Source organism: Etheostoma cragini, chromosome 19 (genome assembly GCF_013103735.1).
Source record: "Etheostoma cragini isolate CJK2018 chromosome 19, CSU_Ecrag_1.0, whole genome shotgun sequence".
Taxonomy (NCBI): domain Eukaryota; kingdom Metazoa; phylum Chordata; class Actinopteri; order Perciformes; family Percidae; genus Etheostoma; species Etheostoma cragini.
Window position 1 is genome coordinate 8,750,967 of NC_048425.1, and position 18,661 is coordinate 8,769,627.

General features: G+C 40.1%; 1 protein-coding gene across 1 annotated transcript; it reads left to right on the plus strand.

The window, feature by feature from the left end:
- The first annotated feature begins 234 nt into the window (after nt 1-234).
- Nucleotides 235-13,723, plus strand: arrb2b (arrestin, beta 2b). Its single transcript, XM_034856804.1, has 14 exons — nt 235-493; nt 5,859-5,889; nt 6,008-6,068; nt 6,218-6,262; nt 6,355-6,551; nt 7,810-7,937; nt 8,550-8,685; nt 8,766-8,850; nt 9,617-9,689; nt 10,291-10,428; nt 10,554-10,637; nt 11,245-11,321; nt 11,868-11,922; nt 13,256-13,723. The coding sequence occupies exons 1-14, from the start codon at nt 471-473 to the stop codon at nt 13,353-13,355; spliced, it is 1,233 nt and encodes a 410-aa protein (XP_034712695.1). The 5' UTR covers nt 235-470; the 3' UTR covers nt 13,356-13,723.
- The last annotated feature ends 4,938 nt before the right edge of the window (nt 13,724-18,661 follow it).

An 18,661-nucleotide genomic window follows, 5' to 3' on the forward strand; every position in this document is an offset into this window, starting at 1 on the left:
TCCAACTTGAACAGCTGATTACTTATGCTCATAGCACTTTTCACTTGTATTTTGAATACTTAAGATGTAATTGTAAGGAGTAGTTTTACGTTGTGATATTGGTACTTTTACCTGGACCTGAGTAGGCTACTTCCACCACTTAGTGCAAGTATAGTCTACTTCAAAAATGTATCGAGGAACAGCGTACTTAAGTAAATGTAGGCTACTTTAGCCACTACTGTTAGCTAATGCTAGCAGTAGAGTGTATGCATTTGGATTGCAGGGGTATTAAAGTGCCTTGAGGGATTGTCGTGCCCATCATATTATATGTAGGCGTGGTTTTGTCCCTAAACTGCGGAAACAGGCTGACTTCTACCAAAAAGCTGGCAGCAGCAACAACAGCAGCAGCAGCAGCAGCACACAGCTTGGACCAGCACTGACAACACAGCAGCGTACATTAGACATACTAGTGTCCACACAGCATTGAGGAGATGGGGGACAAAACGGGGACCAGGTAAGAGAATCATCCAGTTGGCTAATGTGTGCTGTCACGGGATGGAAATAGAAGACGTAGGCTATACGTTCCGTTAACTCGTGAGGAGAAAAAGGGAACTATCCAAGCTCCCTTTAAAAAAAACGGACAAATGAAACCTCTGCTGTTTAGCGCCGAAATAGCCACACGGTATACGTGCGAAAGACAATACGACATTCGACCAGATTTTTTTCTTTTAAATACAACAATATTACAACGACCCCGAAATAAAAGTAATGCCGAATTGAAGAGTGGATGCTCACTAAAGTTAACATTTTTGTACTGTCATGTATGCAGCTGTTGCGTTTGGCAACAAACAAGGCCGCGTCAAATTGCTTCAAATGTATACATTTTGGAAAGGAATCTGGCGTAACTTCCTCATATGCGAAAACTAGGCGTATTGGGGGTGTTGAGCACTAGCAGTAGGGCATGTAGCCGCAGTTGTTGCCTCTCAATAAGCTAATAATCGTTTTTTGCTTTTACTTGGATGATTATTCAAGTCACATAGGCCTATATCCAATAGAAAGAAGTCAAACTTTGTATAACCCGACAGGTGACAGTCAGCACTTTTGTTTACCGTGAAGGCTATTGTTCTTTTCAAGGTGCAATTTAACTGAACATCCCGTATAACGTTACATTGCAACTCTCAGAATTGGTTGATAAAGTAGCATCTTTTCTACAGTGTTGCATTTATCGTAGGCTACAACAGTAAAGTCAGCGGTCTGTAGCTAGACTATTCGTAAGGCAAACGGACATATTTCTGTCTTGTCCGCATTTTCTAATGCAAAGGACTCAAGATAAAAATGATGATAACACGAGAGATAAGGGTGGAGATAAAGGAAAGTTTGACAGATTTGGTGACGGGGTCTTCCTATAGGCTATAGCAGCCCACCACTAGGAGTCGTCATAGACACACATAGGCTACTCAAATCACAAGGGGCTTTAAAGCAGAGGTGGCAATCTCAGTTTTACTAAGGGCCCCACTGGATAATGAGAGGCACATCGAGGGCCAAACATGTTTAGTTTATTGACATGCATTTTATTTAATAAAAAAAAATAATAATAAAAAATACATAGAGGAATTTCTGCCACCCACCCAAGAAGTTACCAAAATGATAACAATTGAAAATAGAAATTCAAATCCTCTCTAAATGTGTTCAAGAGAAATTAACCAGACAACCCTAAAGCAAGCAGAACATGAACTTGAATATGAGCGCTTGAGTCAGGCTGTATAAGACTCTCCTGGTAATTTATCTAAATATTAATATTAGGCTTTTATTAATTGGGGTTTTATTTACAGAAACAACAGGTGAATGCATAAATTACTGTAAAATAAGGTGCTTTTGCACAATGCTATTATGATGGCGGATTTGCCCTGTAATATTTTCGTGTGTGTGTGTGTGTGTGTGTGTGTGTGTGTGTGTGTGTGTGTGTGTGTGAGATGCCTAGTGTGCGCGCTGTGCACAGGCCTATTCTCATTTTACTAATGGGCTGTTAAAATAATGAAATGCTGCATTACTGACTTTAGACCAGGTTTTTGTTGGTCAATGGCGCGATCACTTCCCGCTGCCTCAAGATAGCAATACGTCCAGAATTCACCTGAACACACCTCCCTGTAAGACCAGCACGCCCATGGGCGCATAGATGGGCACTGGTGCATTTGCTATTGAAACAACGTGGACGCTGGACGGTCTTAAAATAGCAGAGACACTTGCGTCTGGCTTTACGCAGGTTGCAAGATAGGGCCCTGGGTGGTGTTGTTTTTAACATTAAAGCATATTAACATTTTCCAATAGAATCACAAAATACAAGTATAAAAATTAAAGTGCTGTATAATGGTGCCTCTTAAAATAAATGTCACACCAAACATTCAACTAAATACTTCACATTCAATTAACTGCAGCCTTCATGATTAGCCAATCATAATCATATAAATTTTGATTTTGAAAATGATTAATCGTTCAGCCCTAGTCCTGGTCCTCATCCTGATCCCAGTCCTTTAATATCTCTGATACTGAGTCTAACCCAATGCTCATTTACTTAAGTGTTGATTAAATATGTATCAGAAATATTGAAATAACCACTGTAGCATACACAAATTTGGCACACCTTATATTTCACGAGCTACTAGGCCTACATTAAAGAACAATAAGAAATTGAATAAAAAGTTTGTTGTTTTATTTTAAAGATTAATTTTTGGGCTTTTCCCTTTATTACAGTTGATAGACATGGAAGGGGAAAGAGCGATGGGGGATGACACGTAGCAAAGGGCTACAAGTCAGATTTGGGCCGCTGCAGCCAACACGGGACGAACGCTCTCGCTGGGTGAGCTGGAGGCCGCCCCAGTTTAGTTAGTTTTTGTTATCTTTGACACAGAGCGTTGATAATAGCTTTTTTGTGTTGAGATCTGTGCTGAATGATCACTCATTGTGTTTAAAATAGAGAAGGGTTAGATTTGCAAAATTGCAACATTTTGAAGGCCTGGCTGTTGGATCATTTCCAAATCTTTCAAATCTCTTAACATTTGGTTATTTGGTTTTCGTTGTAATTCCGCTTGTGGTTAGAACTGCCAGTTTATAGTTTTGTGGAACTAAGAGTGGAAGAGTGTGAACAGCATTTAAATGGCATTGTGGGTTACTTTGGCAGGAATATGTCCTGTCCTTAGTGCTGAGCTCAGTAATTTTTATTATGATGACATCAGGTTTTTGGCCCTTCAGGATAAGAGGGTTGGCAGGAAGGGGTTCACACGTCCCGTGTTAAAGAAGTAATGGAAGTTTTTGTTGATAATCAGGATGTGCATTTTGTTCTTTGCCCCTGTTTTCTTTCCTCAGACTGTTAAAGGCAGCACATTCCTGGACAGGCACATGATAATGTTCTTGAAAGTGCAGCAGTGTGCAAGAACTCAAAGCTGACATGGTCCCAATGGTCTTGACAACCGCTCTGCTTGTAGGCCAGAAACAATCTTCTTCTACAACAGTGTAAACAATCGAGACACAGTCTTCTTTTTCTGCTACTGTGGTCGGACTGAGTGGCAGATTAGTCTCAACACTTCACTAAATAATTTTCCTGGCATGCACACCCCTGGCGCTCAATATTCACTGTTCACATTTCTTGGAATACACTTCACCCTCTTCCTGTTTTGCTTCAGTACAAACACTGCTCTTTTCACTTAGCTTTGCTTTTGACCCACTCTGACTGGAGAAGATTTCTGAACTCCACAACACCAACTGCGTTTTAGCTGAATGGAAAACAACTTGACAGTGTCTCAATTGTCAGCAAACTCTAAATCCCCCAAACTCTGGAAGGCTGAAGGCTGATTTAACTTGACTGGCTCTTACTGGACTAATGCTCATGCAAATACTAAATATAAGATTAAAAGTGTAATCTGTAGCCCCTAATGTTCTTGTTTTTCCTAATCTTTCAAAGTCTAAAAAATTAATATATTTATGTCTCCACAGAACCAAGGTAGTTTCCTTATAAGTGGAACTTGCTTGGCAATAAATCCTTTTCTGATGTAGTTTGGATGTGGGTGACATTGTTTACACACGTGTCTGTGTACTTAAAACATAACCAAATTGGGGACTGACCATTAATCTGAAGGCCCACTATTCCAAAACCCGATTAGTTCTAAAAATGTTCACATAGTCCGACAGCCTGTTATCCTGAAAACCAAAAAAGCCACAGCTCTGAAAGCCTGTTGCTCCAGAATACACACTTTAGAGTTGGAGGTTCGTGACTGCCGGCCTTACTATTTTCCAAACACCATTAACATATTGCTTAATTTAACAGATAATGCATAAATCAAATGACTTTGTATGAATCCTAAAAAACTTTTCAGCTGATAATTAGCTTGAACTCTTCTGTGAACTAAGTTATAATAACAGGCTGTCCAACTATTAGATCTTTGGAACTATTACATTAATTACAAACTATATTGATAATCCAATAATCAGTTTGGGTTTGAAAAAAGATATGATTCCAGCTTCTCATATCTGAATATTTTCTAGTTTCTTCACTCCTCTGTGACAGCAAACAGAATATATTTTTGAGTTGTGGACAAAAAATGACATTTGAGGATGTCATCTTGGGTTAGGGTTAGAAAAACTGCTTGACATTATTTACCATTTTCTGTGAATTTATAGAGCAAACAATAATCAACAAATTAAGCAACAATGACGCTAATGGTTCGTGCTACGTGGCACCTAAAGGTTTACATAAGATGAGTTTGTCAAGACTCAGTCAGTCAACCCCAATTATGCAGACTACACTCAAATGTTTTGCTTTTTGTTTATTTTCCTTTTACATGTTCCAAAGAAAGCATTTATTCTTTTTCAGAATTGTTATTGTTGCACTCTTCTCACTGCAACACACAGTCTATCCAACACTCTTTTGATCATGGCGGTGTACTCATTGTATGCTACACTGTTTACCTTGAAGCTATGCTGTCACCTGCTGCTCATATAGCATGGGGGCAGCTGTGGCTCAGGTGGCAGAGCGGTCGTCCGCCAATCGGAAGGCCGGTGTCTGATCCCTGGCCCTGCAGTCCCATGTTCAAGTGTCCTTGAACCCTGTATTTGCTACGCCATTGGTGTTTAAATGTGATGAGCTGGTGGCACCTTGTAGAGCAGCCTCAGCCACCAGTGTATGAATGTGTGTGAACTGTGAATGGTTCCTTTACTATTTAAAAGCGCTTTGGGTAGTGGTTAAGATTAGAAGAGCGCAGTATAAATACAGTCAATTTACATTTGTATTTGAAAAGACCCCACTGCTATCCAGCTAGCACCTCTAAGCTTTGAGTCTACATTCTCCTGGGCAGTTATTAATATCACGAGGTCAGAGCCTAGACACCAAATATTAATGCTGTACATATTCTACATTAATCCATTTCATGAGAGCTTGCAGACTGATGTTATTTTAGTTTATTTCTGTTCCTCGCATTGTCTGTTTAAAAACTATTTATGTAAAGCATGTTTAATTGCCTTTTATGTTTGTATTTTATTAAATGGATAGTGAATTGAATTACATTTTATCTATAGTATCAAATTATCAGAAGAGTTCTCTTATGACACTTTACACATAGAATAGGTCTAGACCACACTCTATGATTTACAAAGACCCAACAATTCCAGTGATTGCCCCTAAGAGCACTGCTCTTAGAGAAAGAAAATGCAGATCAGGAAATGCATAATATTGGGCTGTAATGTTGCTGGACATTTTCAAACTGCACTGCATTGAATTTGTGTAGTTCAGCCCAAGTTTCTATCAGATTAGCATTAACAAATTAATCCCAACTTTGAGTTACATACACACACTGTTAATAAGATATGCTCTCTCCCTCTTTCAACAGAGTCTTTAAGAAGTCCAGCCCCAACTGCAAGGTGGGATAAATGTTTTGTGTGGAGGCTCTTCTCAATGTTTCTTCCTCTCTGGAACCTCTCCTCTTGTGAATTAGCCTAATCCCTCAGTTTCCTTTCTGTCTATCTCTGTCTTCAACAGGTCACAGTTTATCTAGGAAAGCGAGACTTTGTTGATCACTTAGACCACGTGGATCCAGTCGGTGAGTCTAAATACACACGCACACAAACTGCTCCGACAGTGTTGTTGCCATTTGTGGAATTCCTCATGGGGGCGACAGAAACTACACCCTATAGCTTTAAGTGGAGACTTAAAAGGAAGATTGTGTGTGTGTGTGTGTGTGTTCTCTAGACGGAGTGGTCCTTGTAGAACCAGAGTATCTGAAAGATCGAAAAGGTAAGAAAGCTCAAAGATAGACACTACGTAACAGAGAGAAGGACTGGTCCATTGACAACCCATGTAATCACTCGTCTCCATCCGTCCTCCAGTGTTTGCGACTCTGACCTGTGCGTTTCGTTATGGCCGGGAGGACCTGGATGTTCTGGGGCTTTCTTTCCGGAAGGATCTGTACATCAGCACAGTCCAGGTCTTCCCCCCTGCACAGGAGAAAAAGACGCCTCTGAGCCGGCTGCAGGAGAGACTGCTGAAGAAGCTGGGTCAGCATGCCTACCCCTTCCACTTCACTGTAAGCCTTCTAAACGCAACAAGTGTGATCTTGCGTTGTGTTATGGGGGACACTTTTCAAAATCCTGTTTGTCTCCCCCTTCACTTTCAAATTCTGAACATTTTTGACTGTATCAAATGATTCTCTCAAGTCGTGGCAATCGGCCTCTATAGGCTCTTTGCACGTGACATCGCGCTCTACTCGCGCCAATTATGAACGTCATGACGGACGGTGGAAGAGCTAGTGTGTAGATGGACGGCAAACCGAACGCGTATGTGTTTGTTTGTGTTTCACATGCACAATCTGCATGTGTATGTATTGCCTCTCTATAATAAGAAATAATAAAAGTATTCATAACCAGCTAGCTGCCGGGCTAACCAGATGTTCCTGCTAACAGGTCAACCCGATGATGATCCACATAACTATCATCGGTTTTTCACTGACCTAATGTACATTTCCCAAAAAGAAAGCCATTCCCTTGATCATTTACTTTAATTAAAGATGACATCGCATGGAAACTAGCTTCAAAAAGGCCAAAAAAAAGAGGACTTGGTCTGCTTGCTAGTCAAAATTTGCACTGGTCAAATCTTAACATAGGCTACAGCGATTATAATCACAGATAAGAAGATGGCTAGATGTTACAATTATGTGTGGTTACTGATTCATGGATTAATATGAGATAGATAATTATCACATTGATAATTTAAGGACTGTACTTTCCAGAGCTAGGATGCGTTCAGGCATCCATTGGGAAGTTGCACTGGCACACACAGTGAACAACGGTATTGGGGTAGCCACGACCAACGATGTCCTCTAATAACATAGGCTACGTTTTATATAAATCTTTACTTAGGTAAAGAATATGTTAATACATAATAAACCCTAGTAGATGTCTTATCTTTGCCATTATGAGGTACCTTCCCCAGCCGTTAACTTTCCGCTTGACTACTACACTGTTTAATAGTAAATGGGCGGTTCTAGGATCAGTCCTTAAAGGGGGCTCAGTTCTAATGAGAATGTGACACAGATACAGTGCCTTGCAAAAGTGTTAATAAAATTTCCTTGCCCGGGTTACAGGGGCTTTAACCCCCCTAAAAAGGGTCTAATATCACTACTGCTAGTAAACAAAACAATCCTACTCTAACCCATTTCACATATGTTTAAGTGCTAGGACTTGTGGCATAAAGTCAGGTATGTGTGTTGATTAGCTTTAGAGTGTTCCATATTACTGTGCACCTAGAGCTGCCATTTAGATTTCACTTTGTTTGACACGTGGCAGATCCCCCACAACCTGCCTTGCTCAGTTACCCTCCAGCCGGGCGCAGAGGACACCGGGAAGGCGTGTGGTGTGGACTATGAGCTTCGAGCATTCTGTGCTAAGACTGTGGAGGAGAAGATCCACCAAAGGTTTAACACATTGAGACACCAGCTACCTAACTATCACTCCTAGAGAGTACACTGAAAAAAAGTGTCTTCTTTGGCTTGACCATTTTTGAAACCAGCCAATATTGTGCACCACTTTCGAATGCCCAGTTCTCAATCAGGGTTTCTGCGGGGTGTTATGGGGGACACGGGGTGTTATTTATTTTCAACCTGGACCCCATTTTCCTATGTTTTTTTGTGTTTGTGACTGATAGGAACAAGAATTTTTGAAATTGGTCCAGTAATAGATGTGAATGCTGTAACCAGCAGGCACAGACCAGGCTGCAGTGTAACCCTATGGGGCAAATGTGCATTGTCAGTTTGGCCCACTAAAAGTTCTAGCCCTAGCACACCTACCTCCACACTGCCTAGGCGAGTCCCATAACAGCTCCCCATCTTTAAAAAACTAAAATCTATGTTGTTACAAAGGTCTTAAATTTTATTCATAATGGTCTTAAAAAGTCTTCAATTTAACTCGGTGAAACCCTGTCAATGTCCAGTATGGCAGTCCCTGTTTCTAATCCCTTTGTTGTTTGTGTGTGGTGTGTCATTTCCATAAATGTACTGTACATTTATATGAACCTGCTGTGTATGTAGGAACTCTGTGCAACTGGTGATCCGGAAGGTTCAGTACGCCCCCGAGAAGCCAGGTCCTCAGCCGATGGTGGAGACCAGTCGCAGCTTTCTCATGTCCGATAGGTCTCTACACCTAGAGGTCTCGCTGGATAAGGAGGTAACACAATCACACACACATTGATTTGCTATTTAATGACCGGGATACACATACACTGCTAACTCTCTGCCTCTCTCCAGCTGTACTACCATGGCGAACCCATCAGTGTCAACGTCCACGTCACCAACAACTCCACCAAGACTGTAAAAAGGGTGAAGATATCGGGTAACTCCACCTGCCCTTACACACTCCCCCCTTGTTTTAGTTATTATCACTATCACTTTTACAACTGATTGGTGTTGTGACCAAGTCTCAAGTAAGTCTCTGCAGCCTGTGGAGGTACGTCTGGCAACGCAAGACCACTTTTTTTTTACCAAAAAACCCAAACCTTTGCATTCAGCAGTCCACTTTTTTCCTTCTTGCATGACATTTTTGATGTGAAAACTCGTGATTACTCGTGGCATAGACGCAGCAATTGTGATGATCTTGTCCAACTAATGAGGCTTCATCAGGAATATTAGATGTTACGTTTTGCCATAGAAAGGTTTGACTGACCACCAATCATCCAATCGTGACAATCACACACAAGGGATCAGTTTTCGAGTCGTCCAGTCATGATTCACAGTTTGCGCTGCTTTCGCCATATAGCATACTTGATAGTTAGACAGAAACGTGACAACATTCATTAATATTATTTAATATTTAACGGCCAACATTTAAATGTATGAATACACGCAAGTCATCCGAGTCATCATGCCTCCAGTCAAATCAAACCTTACATGTCCGAGTCGAGTCTCAAGTAATTTTTTTTTTTTTAATTTGCAAGTCAAAAAAAAGGTGATTCAAGTCCAACTCCCAAAGTCTCAAGTCCACATGTCTGCTTGAGATGACAATGTATTGCTGTTGGAAGCAACTTTTAAAGTGAAGTATTGCATCTTGCGTCTACTGTAATCTGGATAAGGGCTAAAGCATTCTCCTCTCTGCCCCTCAGTCCGTCAGTATGCTGACATCTGTCTGTTTTCCACGGCTCAGTACAAGTGTCCAGTTGCCCAGGTTGAAGCAGAGTGAGTTATATTTACTATACTGTTATCCTCCTTTTTTGTCCATGCTTAGTTCCATTGTTTATTTCCTTGAAACCAATCCAATCCAAATTAATTGGTATTTGTTTGATTTATTTTTTTAAATAGGATAACAATATATTGCCCAATATATAACATAAACACATATCATGAACGAAATCCTTATTTAGAATTATTACATATCAACTTGTCAGTGCTCTCTGGTGAACAACATATGACAGGTGACAGTTTCTAAATGACAATGACATTTTGTTTGCACTGCAAGTTCTTGTTCTTTAACGGCCGACATATACACAGATACTGATACATATCTTCCAAAGGGATCCATTTTAGATCCTCTCTCTTTACAATCCTTATTAATAACTACAAGCACTTTAATAATTGTCAACTGCATTAGTATGCAAATGACACCTATTTGTATGCAAAAGCAGACATAATTGAACATTTGAAATAAAAGCTAAGTCTCATTTTGTTTTTTCATTGCAAGTATGCAGTTTATAGCAACAGACAAACCAAATTGATCACTCTTTAACCTTCCTATTTTGCTCCTCTCTCCCTGACCTTTACCCCCACCCCAAAACCCCAGTGATCAGGTTTCTCCCAGCTCCACCTCCTGCCAGGTTTACACTCTGACCCCCATGCTGGGTACCAACAGGGAAAAGAGAGGACTGGCCCTGGATGGGAAGCTAAAGCATGAAGACACAAACCTGGCCTCCAGCACCATGTACACACACACACACACACACACACACACACATACACATACACATATATACAAACACAATGGTCTACTTTTATGCACAGAAGCACAAAAACGCTCAAACGGTGCATGTGTCCTATGTGTTGCAGAGTAAAAGAAGGGACCAACAAGGAGACGATGGGGATCCTGGTTTCCTACAGAGTCAAAGTCAAACTAGTGGTGTCTCGTGGAGGGTAGGGAAACACTCAAGCTCTTCTTTTTGTCAGAATGACGAAGCTGTTATATGTCTTTATGTCACTGTGAAAGTGGCTTCACATATATGGACCTGATTTACACTTCAGTTAGCCTTAGACACAGATACATAGTTAGTCACTTGTTTGCAAAAAGCAACAACAAAAATTATGATCCTTCATTGGTGTTACTACTTTGCCATTCAGCTGTTTCTATGTGTGAAATCACTTGTTGTGATTAGTGGAATCTGCCTTATTGCAGCTGAAAAACAGGTCAATCTGCTATTTAAATACTATGAAAGATCCATTGTTTTAGCAACCTAATCTTTTTAACCTAATCTTATTAAACTTCTACTTCGTTTATTTCTTGCACTGTCTATGTTGCACTTATTGAGCAACTGCAACTTAACAAGTATTCTGATTTTGAATCTGCAAGTATCAAAAGGCTCAGTCCACAGAGAAATCAGAAGCCGTCTTTTAACGAGCTGTCAGGACTTCGGTACGGTGTTGATGTCAAAACTATTTCGATGTTGGTTTTCATATGGTGGTTGGTTACAAGGTTGTTAAGTTGATTGTAAGGTCTATTTGCTGTGTGTGTGTTTGTTTGTAGGGATGTAGCAGTGGAACTTCCTTTTGTCCTGATGCATCCCAAACCTTTAGACCAGCCCAGCTCCCAGCCACAGACAGGTAGAACGGACCCCCCCCCCCCCACACACACACACACCCACACACACACACACACACACACACACACACACACACACAACCCTTGCTGAAAGAGAGACTGAGCAGGGACCACCTACTACAGATATTTTAAAAAGTTGAGTTGCCTATTAAACTTGACCTACAATAACATGTAGGGTGGCCTAAAGCCATGCAATTCTGAGATAACAAAATAATAATTACTGATGTATTCATATATTTATACATTCTGTTTTAATGTTAAACATACATTTAGCACAATTCATCCTTAAAATTAACTGTATCTGTGGATGGCTAACTTACCTGCTGCTAGCAGCCTGTCATCACAAGAAAACTCACAAACAGGCCCATTTATCTTTGCTAATGATATGTTGGACTTGTGTTTATGTATATTTTCAGACATATTTAAACTGGGAAAAATAATTTATTTTTAAATGATTAAATAACAAGGACCCTAAGAGTCCCGGACCACCGGTTGAAGATGTCTGGATTAGAATTTAATTGAATGATTCCATTTGTTCTTGTTTCTAGTTGCTCCAGAGGCTGATGCTACAGTGGATACAAACCTCATAGAGTTTGAGATGAAGTAAGTATGTAAGTTTTTTTATTTTGTAGTTTCCATCAGTCACTTATTAAGTGACTGATGGAGACTACAGTCTGTATTATTTGTTCAGTATTAAGCAAGATTAAGTGTCAAAACAAGCTGCAATGTAAGTTAATAGGGCAATTGTGCAGCTTGTGTATATGTTCACAAAGGTGCTTGTTTTTCCGCTGACAGGCTCAGATTATTAGTCTTATGATTAAGTGTCTGACGACATTATGGAAAGGATTTCTAAGGGTTTGACCTTTCTGTCAAAAAGTACGATCCTTTTTTTAAACAGAAAACATCTGCAAAATTGCTTTCGCTGAACCAACCAGACTCTATGTAAATAACAATAAAACCATAATTTTAACATTGCAAAATACACTTCATAAAAAGCCGTTCTGGGTTGACTTTTCACTTTTCGAACATCCCACCTCTTGTTGGAAGGTTTCAACCTCTGGTTGAAATAAACACATAGTTTACTGATTTACATGTGAAAATATGTTGGCTCTATACATGCTACGTATTGTTCCTCAGAGCAGTTTTTGCTTAAACAGAAAGGTCTCAAAGAGGTTTTAAAGGTTGAATAATAATCTGAGCCCTTCCGTGGCAAAACAGAAAATTTAGTGGCCCAAATTGACGATGCACATGTCCCCCATAGGGTTACTTTGCAGCTGGGTCCGTGGCTGCCTATTACAGCATTCATACTTAATAATGGACCAGTTTTAAAGAGTGTTGTTTATCAGTCACAAAAAAACATAGGAAAATAGAATCCAGGTTGAAAAACCTCTTTAAGTCATTAAGAAGGCAGGGAAGAAGACTGCATGCCAGCAAGCATTAATGTAAACATTACACACACAAAAAAATTGTCTTTGCAAGTGTTTTGAATGAGGAAGGAAATGCATTGAACATGTTGGTCTTATCTGTCCTCTCTGCATGAGAGAAGGGCTCCTACACACACACACACACACACACACACACACATACAAACAGATCTGTGGTGCAAATAGAGCGAAACCACGTCGCTTTGGCAGTTTGTTAAAGCCACATTTAATTACATCATTGCTGGTTAAGCAATTGCAAGTATGGTTACACTTTTCCAAACTCCACACAGACACCGTTCGCTGTCTGTTAATGGCAAGCCGACAGTGATCATTGTGCTGTTAACCTTTCACTTCCTCTGGGCCATGCAAATTACCTGTGGGGGGGTGGAAAACGTACCGGAACCTAATTCTATCTACCCGTATCAACACCGGCAAAAAATATGAGCGATACCCAACCTTAAGTAATATGTGTGCTTTATCCAGGTAGATGATGACATTCCTTCTCTTCATAGTACTTCCTCTCCTGGTGATGACTTTGTGTTTGAAGACTTTGCTCGCCTGGGGCTAACGGGGATAACGTTTGACAAGGATGAGGGCGACCCCTTCTGCTAGCTCCTCCCCCTCCTCATTCGCCAGCAGGGTCAGCTGTCTGAGTGGGAGGTTAGAGGACACCTCAACCCCAGGAACCTACGGAGAAGAACTTCTAAAGACAGCCTCTTGAGTCTTTCCACATGCTTTAATTGTACCATTTATTCTGTATGGGCTGCTAGATGTGTAAAAGAGCAGTCAAGAAACCAATATTGCGCAGGGTTTCCCCCAGAAAAGTTGTTTTAGTCTGGTCTTTTTTTACGAGGTTGGGGGCTAGTAACAGACTGATGGCAGCATTAACGTAGCCAAATAGTTTCTGTCTTAACAGAATCATAGACAGACCTGGGAAATTGATCTTAAAAAAAAAGCTAAAGACAGATTCCATAGAGCCCTACATTAAGTTAGAGCTAAAAGCTTACTGGAGATTTGAAAATATGACTATGTCTAAGTTTCCTACCGTTTGGGGGGGGGGAATACACTGAGGGAAGCCCTGGTGCGTTCCATTTACCTCGGAGGTCGGAGCTGGGAAGGATGTCACACCCAGACTAGTCTATGTCCACGACGTTCCACTTCCGGGATTTCTCCGGAAATTCTGCTGGATGTCTGTTAGCTTCCTCTTTGTAAGTGTTGTACTTTTAAACTCTGGTGGATTTATGAAGACTATAGTTAATTGCTCCTCAGATCTCTGCAGGGTAAATCCAGACAGCTAGCTAGACTATCTGTCCAATCTGAGTTTTCTGTTGCACGACTAAAACAACTTTTGAACGTACACATGTTCCACCAAAACAAGTTCCTTCCCAAGGCTATTTTGCAGCGTCACCGTGGCTCCGTCCGGCACTTGGCACCGACCGGATTGCCTCCCGAGTACCAAAACATGCCTTGTCATTCTAAAGCCAATATCATTTCAGCTGACAATATCAGCGTCAGTGAGCCAATAAACTAGTTACTAATAAACTAAGATCTAATAATGGTTGTGATCGGCTGTCTGATGTTACATGTCGTAGAAACACCCAGGAAAACGTTACAGAAAAAGCCAGGGTTCACGCAGTAGGAGCTGAAAAATACACGAAAACCGTCATCAAAGTCAAGGTATTGGTATCAGCGGGTTGCAATTTGTTTTTGATCATGCACAACAAAACAAAACGTGCAATAATTAAATCCTCCTTACAATATCATGGATAATGCCAGTCAGCTGGCCATGCTAAAACACTTATTTATCAACTTCAATATCCATTGGAAAATAATCTCAAAGTGAAATAGCACAACTTGGTGTGAACATAAACAGAGAGCTTTCAAGCCGGGGTGCGGAGTTCACTTTGCAGCAAAAACAATCTTTTTTTCTAAACTTAACTAGTGTATTTGTCCCCACCGGGGATAAAAAAAAAAATTTCAGTAGAGGCAGGGATATGTAGACCAGAAAAGGGGAATTCTCACCCTGGGTATCAGTTCAATCAAAACATTTTGGACGATACCCAGCCAAACGGAGCAGCCATGTTGGATTTTGAGCTCAGGGTACTGCAATGTTGTCCAATTTCCCAACTTGGAAATCTGAGTTCAGGGGGCGTGTTTACAACTCTGACCTTTTGAAATTTCAACCTCCGAGTACAAATGGAACGCACTATGAGTCACACTGGTTGTTTGCTCGTGTAAAAACAGAAGGAGGTGGTCAGTGACTCGAGCAACTATAGTGCACATTTAACTAAGTGAGGCTACACTTTTACAGATGTTCCTACAGAAGTGCTGCTGCTTGACTCTTTCATCATTATGCTGATGTCAGTATTGTACATTCTGCTGTGATTCAGGTTTATATAATTCTAGCTTTTAAACAAAGGAATACGAGTGGTGTTTTTATATTGAGGTTCAACTGTTTAACTGTTGTCTTTTATGGTTTGCTTTTGATTGTTGCTTAGCCTCTTTATAATAAATCAAACTAAATGCATTTTTATATTTGGAGCAGAACTAGCTAGAGAGTTACATGAACCAATATTATTTTATAGCTTATCTTTTGTATTTTCTGGAACGCATATCAATGGAACAGACTTTTTTTTTTTTTTTTAAATGTATAGTCCCTTTCACACATGCTCTGCAACTGTGAATTTATCTAAACATTACGTAAATCTGAGAGCCAAATGTCTGAATCAGTTGGACCGGACATTAAAAGGGATCTTTACCCTGCTAGCTCCCAAGTACACAGTCTGTGTAATTTTAATGAATTGTGGTGCAAAGCCAGAAGAAACTCTCCAAGGGTAAACAGAAAGGGTCATTAACACGAATATGCCATGGATGTAATCTAAGAACTAGATACAGCATTTGAGGCGGAGCCCACTCTTGGCATCCCTTTGTGATGCTCAGGGTTGGGGCATACGTTTAACTGGCGCGCCACAAGAATGGGACAGTTTTAGGTTTAGGAAAAGATGGTGGGTGAGTTATAAAATGTACGTTTCAGGGCCAGTTGGACAAGAATGGGACACAAACCCCGGCCAACCGCCTCCCGCCTGTCATACTACTCACTACCGTCGCTCTTAACACTATGTCATCTCAAAGTGCCGCCGAGCTGCTCCTCTGCCCACTGCGTTCCATACAGATGCTGAAGGGTGCTTTTGGCGTTGGTATCTGATGCCGAGAGCCACTGCCCAAGTGTTTGTATTGGACGAGTTAGGAGTATGAAGGGGGCTAATTGAAATAGGAATTAAAAGATTTAATGATTCGGCTCTTCTAGACCTTCCAAATGTCAGACCAATGCCAGACGGACAGAGCTTTTTCTCCCGTTTCCGGTGTTCATTACTGGGGAGTGTGTGTTAAAGGGTCTGGGAGAAGTGATTAATAGTGAGAAGTTTTAATGCAAACTTCAAATGCAACCAAAAACTTGACTGAGTTTTACATCTCATTATAGTAATGGACAGGCAATTTAGCAATATCCTTACAGTTGTGATCTTGACCGGTCTTGACACCAAGAGCGGTCTTGAGTATTACAACACTGGCCTGGATTATGCAAATGTCTATCGGAGACTTGTTGTTATGACCAAATTATGAACTGGCTACGTGGCTGCAGTGTAATCCGCGTCCCGTTCTGCCTCCAGCATGCTCTACCAGGCCCCAGCCCTCGACTTAACCAAACGGTTTATTTCCAGGAAGTGAGCGCGTTGTAGTACATGTGTGAAAGGGGATTTAATACGAGAAACCAGTTTAGCTTTAACCTACCAGTGTGAGATTAACAGTAGTGGAATCTAACTAAGTACATTAAGTACTGTCCTTAAGTACAATATTGACATACCTGTACTTTACCTGAGTATTGTCATTTTACACTACTTTATACTTTTACTCCACTTAATGCCAGATGGAAAAACTGTAGGCTATTTTTTACTCCAATACATTTATTTGACCATTTAAGTTATTTTTTATTTAAAAAACATATGTATTATACTACCAATATACCCAGTAATACACAGTATTTGAAATTGGCTCTGCATTGACAGCACAAAAAAATCTGTTCTATGATGACATTGAACTTTTAAAGGTGCCATTCTGTAAAAAGAGTACTTTTAATTTAGAAACTTAAGTAACGTTTTGAATTCAGGACTTTTACTCACAGTATTTGATCGGAGTAAAATTGAGAAGTGTAAAAAAAAAAAAAATCTACTTGTGAGTGCTCTCTGGTGGACAAAGTGTATAATGACGACACTGTGATCAAACATGTCTTTGGCAATTCATTTCTTGTCACTTCTAAACGTGCAGTGATGAATCTGCGATGACCATCTGCCTCGCCATCATTTTGGCTGTAATCTCCTGTGATCGTTCCGTAGTATTGAATTATGTGCCACAGTCTGTGTTTGCCAGTGTTTTTTTTCTATCTATAAAGATGCATGATTTCAGATGATAAAAACTCTTTTCTTTTGTCCTTTTGAGATGTGAATGTGAGCTATGCAAGTGTAACATACCACCGCCATTATCATAATCAAACCTCAGATTCATAAAGCAGGTAAATTGAAGACTTCACGACTTAAACATGTTGCAAAATTCTATTGGATTGATGTTATTTTACTTAAAATCTACAAATAATCTGTCAAATGATGGGTGATGTGACCTTGAATTGACGTAAAACATGACAAAAAGCTTTTCAGATTAACAAAGTTCAGCAAATCCTGGACAGCGGCGTGTTACATCATTGAACAAAATATTGCTGAGAATGTAAACAAGTCTAGGTTTAGAAGAATGCAGGACAAGCGGAATGTCATTTTGTACGTTGAGGACAGTTTTGTGAACGTCAGGTTGCGTACTGAGGTTCTGAAGACATAAGAGACTGTCCACTCCAACAGTATCAGAATTCTTTGCCTTCAGCCCTGATTAAGGACTGTCTGGGTGGACGTTTCAGTCCCTTTGATCCTAAGTGTTTTGATCCTCTGCTGACTTGAATGGACTTTAAGGCATTTCTTGATCAGAGTAATCACGTCTTTTTTTGTTTGTTCCTTTAAACCACATGTCAAACTCATGGCCCGTGGGCCGAACCTAGCCCCTTTGCAGATTTTGATCCTGACCGCCTATTAATTTAGGTTCACAATAAGTAACTGTTAATTATTTAAATTATTAATAATTTAGGTTAAAAAAAAGTTTGTCCCAGTCTAGTAGCTTGATTTGCTAAACTCTGTGATGGCTAAGGAACTTTTTGCTTACTTTTGTAAAGTCGTAACGAACGACAAAAAAGCAACAAAATGTTGCAAAAACAGACAATTGCTTTTTTTTTCAAAAAGTGACTGAGAAAGCCACAAAAAATATGTAAAATAAACAATATCCCCCAAAAAACGGCATGCAATAACAGTCAAAGATACTTGACTTTACAAAAAGTTTTCCCTGCTATTATAAAAAGGTTTAGGGGCAGCACCTAATGAATGAATGAATGTAACTAAGAGACTTTTAGCCTCTAGCTTTCCCAACGTTTTAGACAAAAGCATGGTAAAAACAGTCCAAAATTACAACAAAATGACTACAGAAACTCAAAATAACCCTGAGGAAAACAAAAATGACCAAAAACCTACAATGAGACACAACATGTATTGGGCAATTGCTTTTTTAATTTTGAAAAACAGTACATTTTCTTGAGGAATGACACCTTTCCACAAAGCCAGGGAAAACAATGTATGTGTATTTAAAAGCATGCCATTAACCGTATATGTCTGGCCCTTGATGTGATTCTCTTCCAGTGTGGCTATTAGGGAAAATGAGTTTGACACCCCTGCTTTATGTCCTCTAAATAGTCTGTGTCATCAACCAGTGAGCTGCCGAGTCACTGAAATGGCCGTCCAGGAACACAATATACATTATGGATGGTCCAA

What these genes read in the sequence shown, in the direction of transcription:
- arrb2b (XM_034856804.1), top strand. Translation starts at nt 471, where the DNA reads ATGGGGGACAAAACGGGGACCAG. An exon ending in AAAAAGGGTGAAGATATCGG is followed by an intron (nt 8,851 to 9,616) that starts GTAACTCCACCT and finishes TCTGCCCCTCAG; the next exon opens with TCCGTCAGTATGCTGACATC. An exon ending in GTTGCCCAGGTTGAAGCAGA is followed by an intron (nt 9,690 to 10,290) that starts GTGAGTTATATT and finishes CCAAAACCCCAG; the next exon opens with TGATCAGGTTTCTCCCAGCT.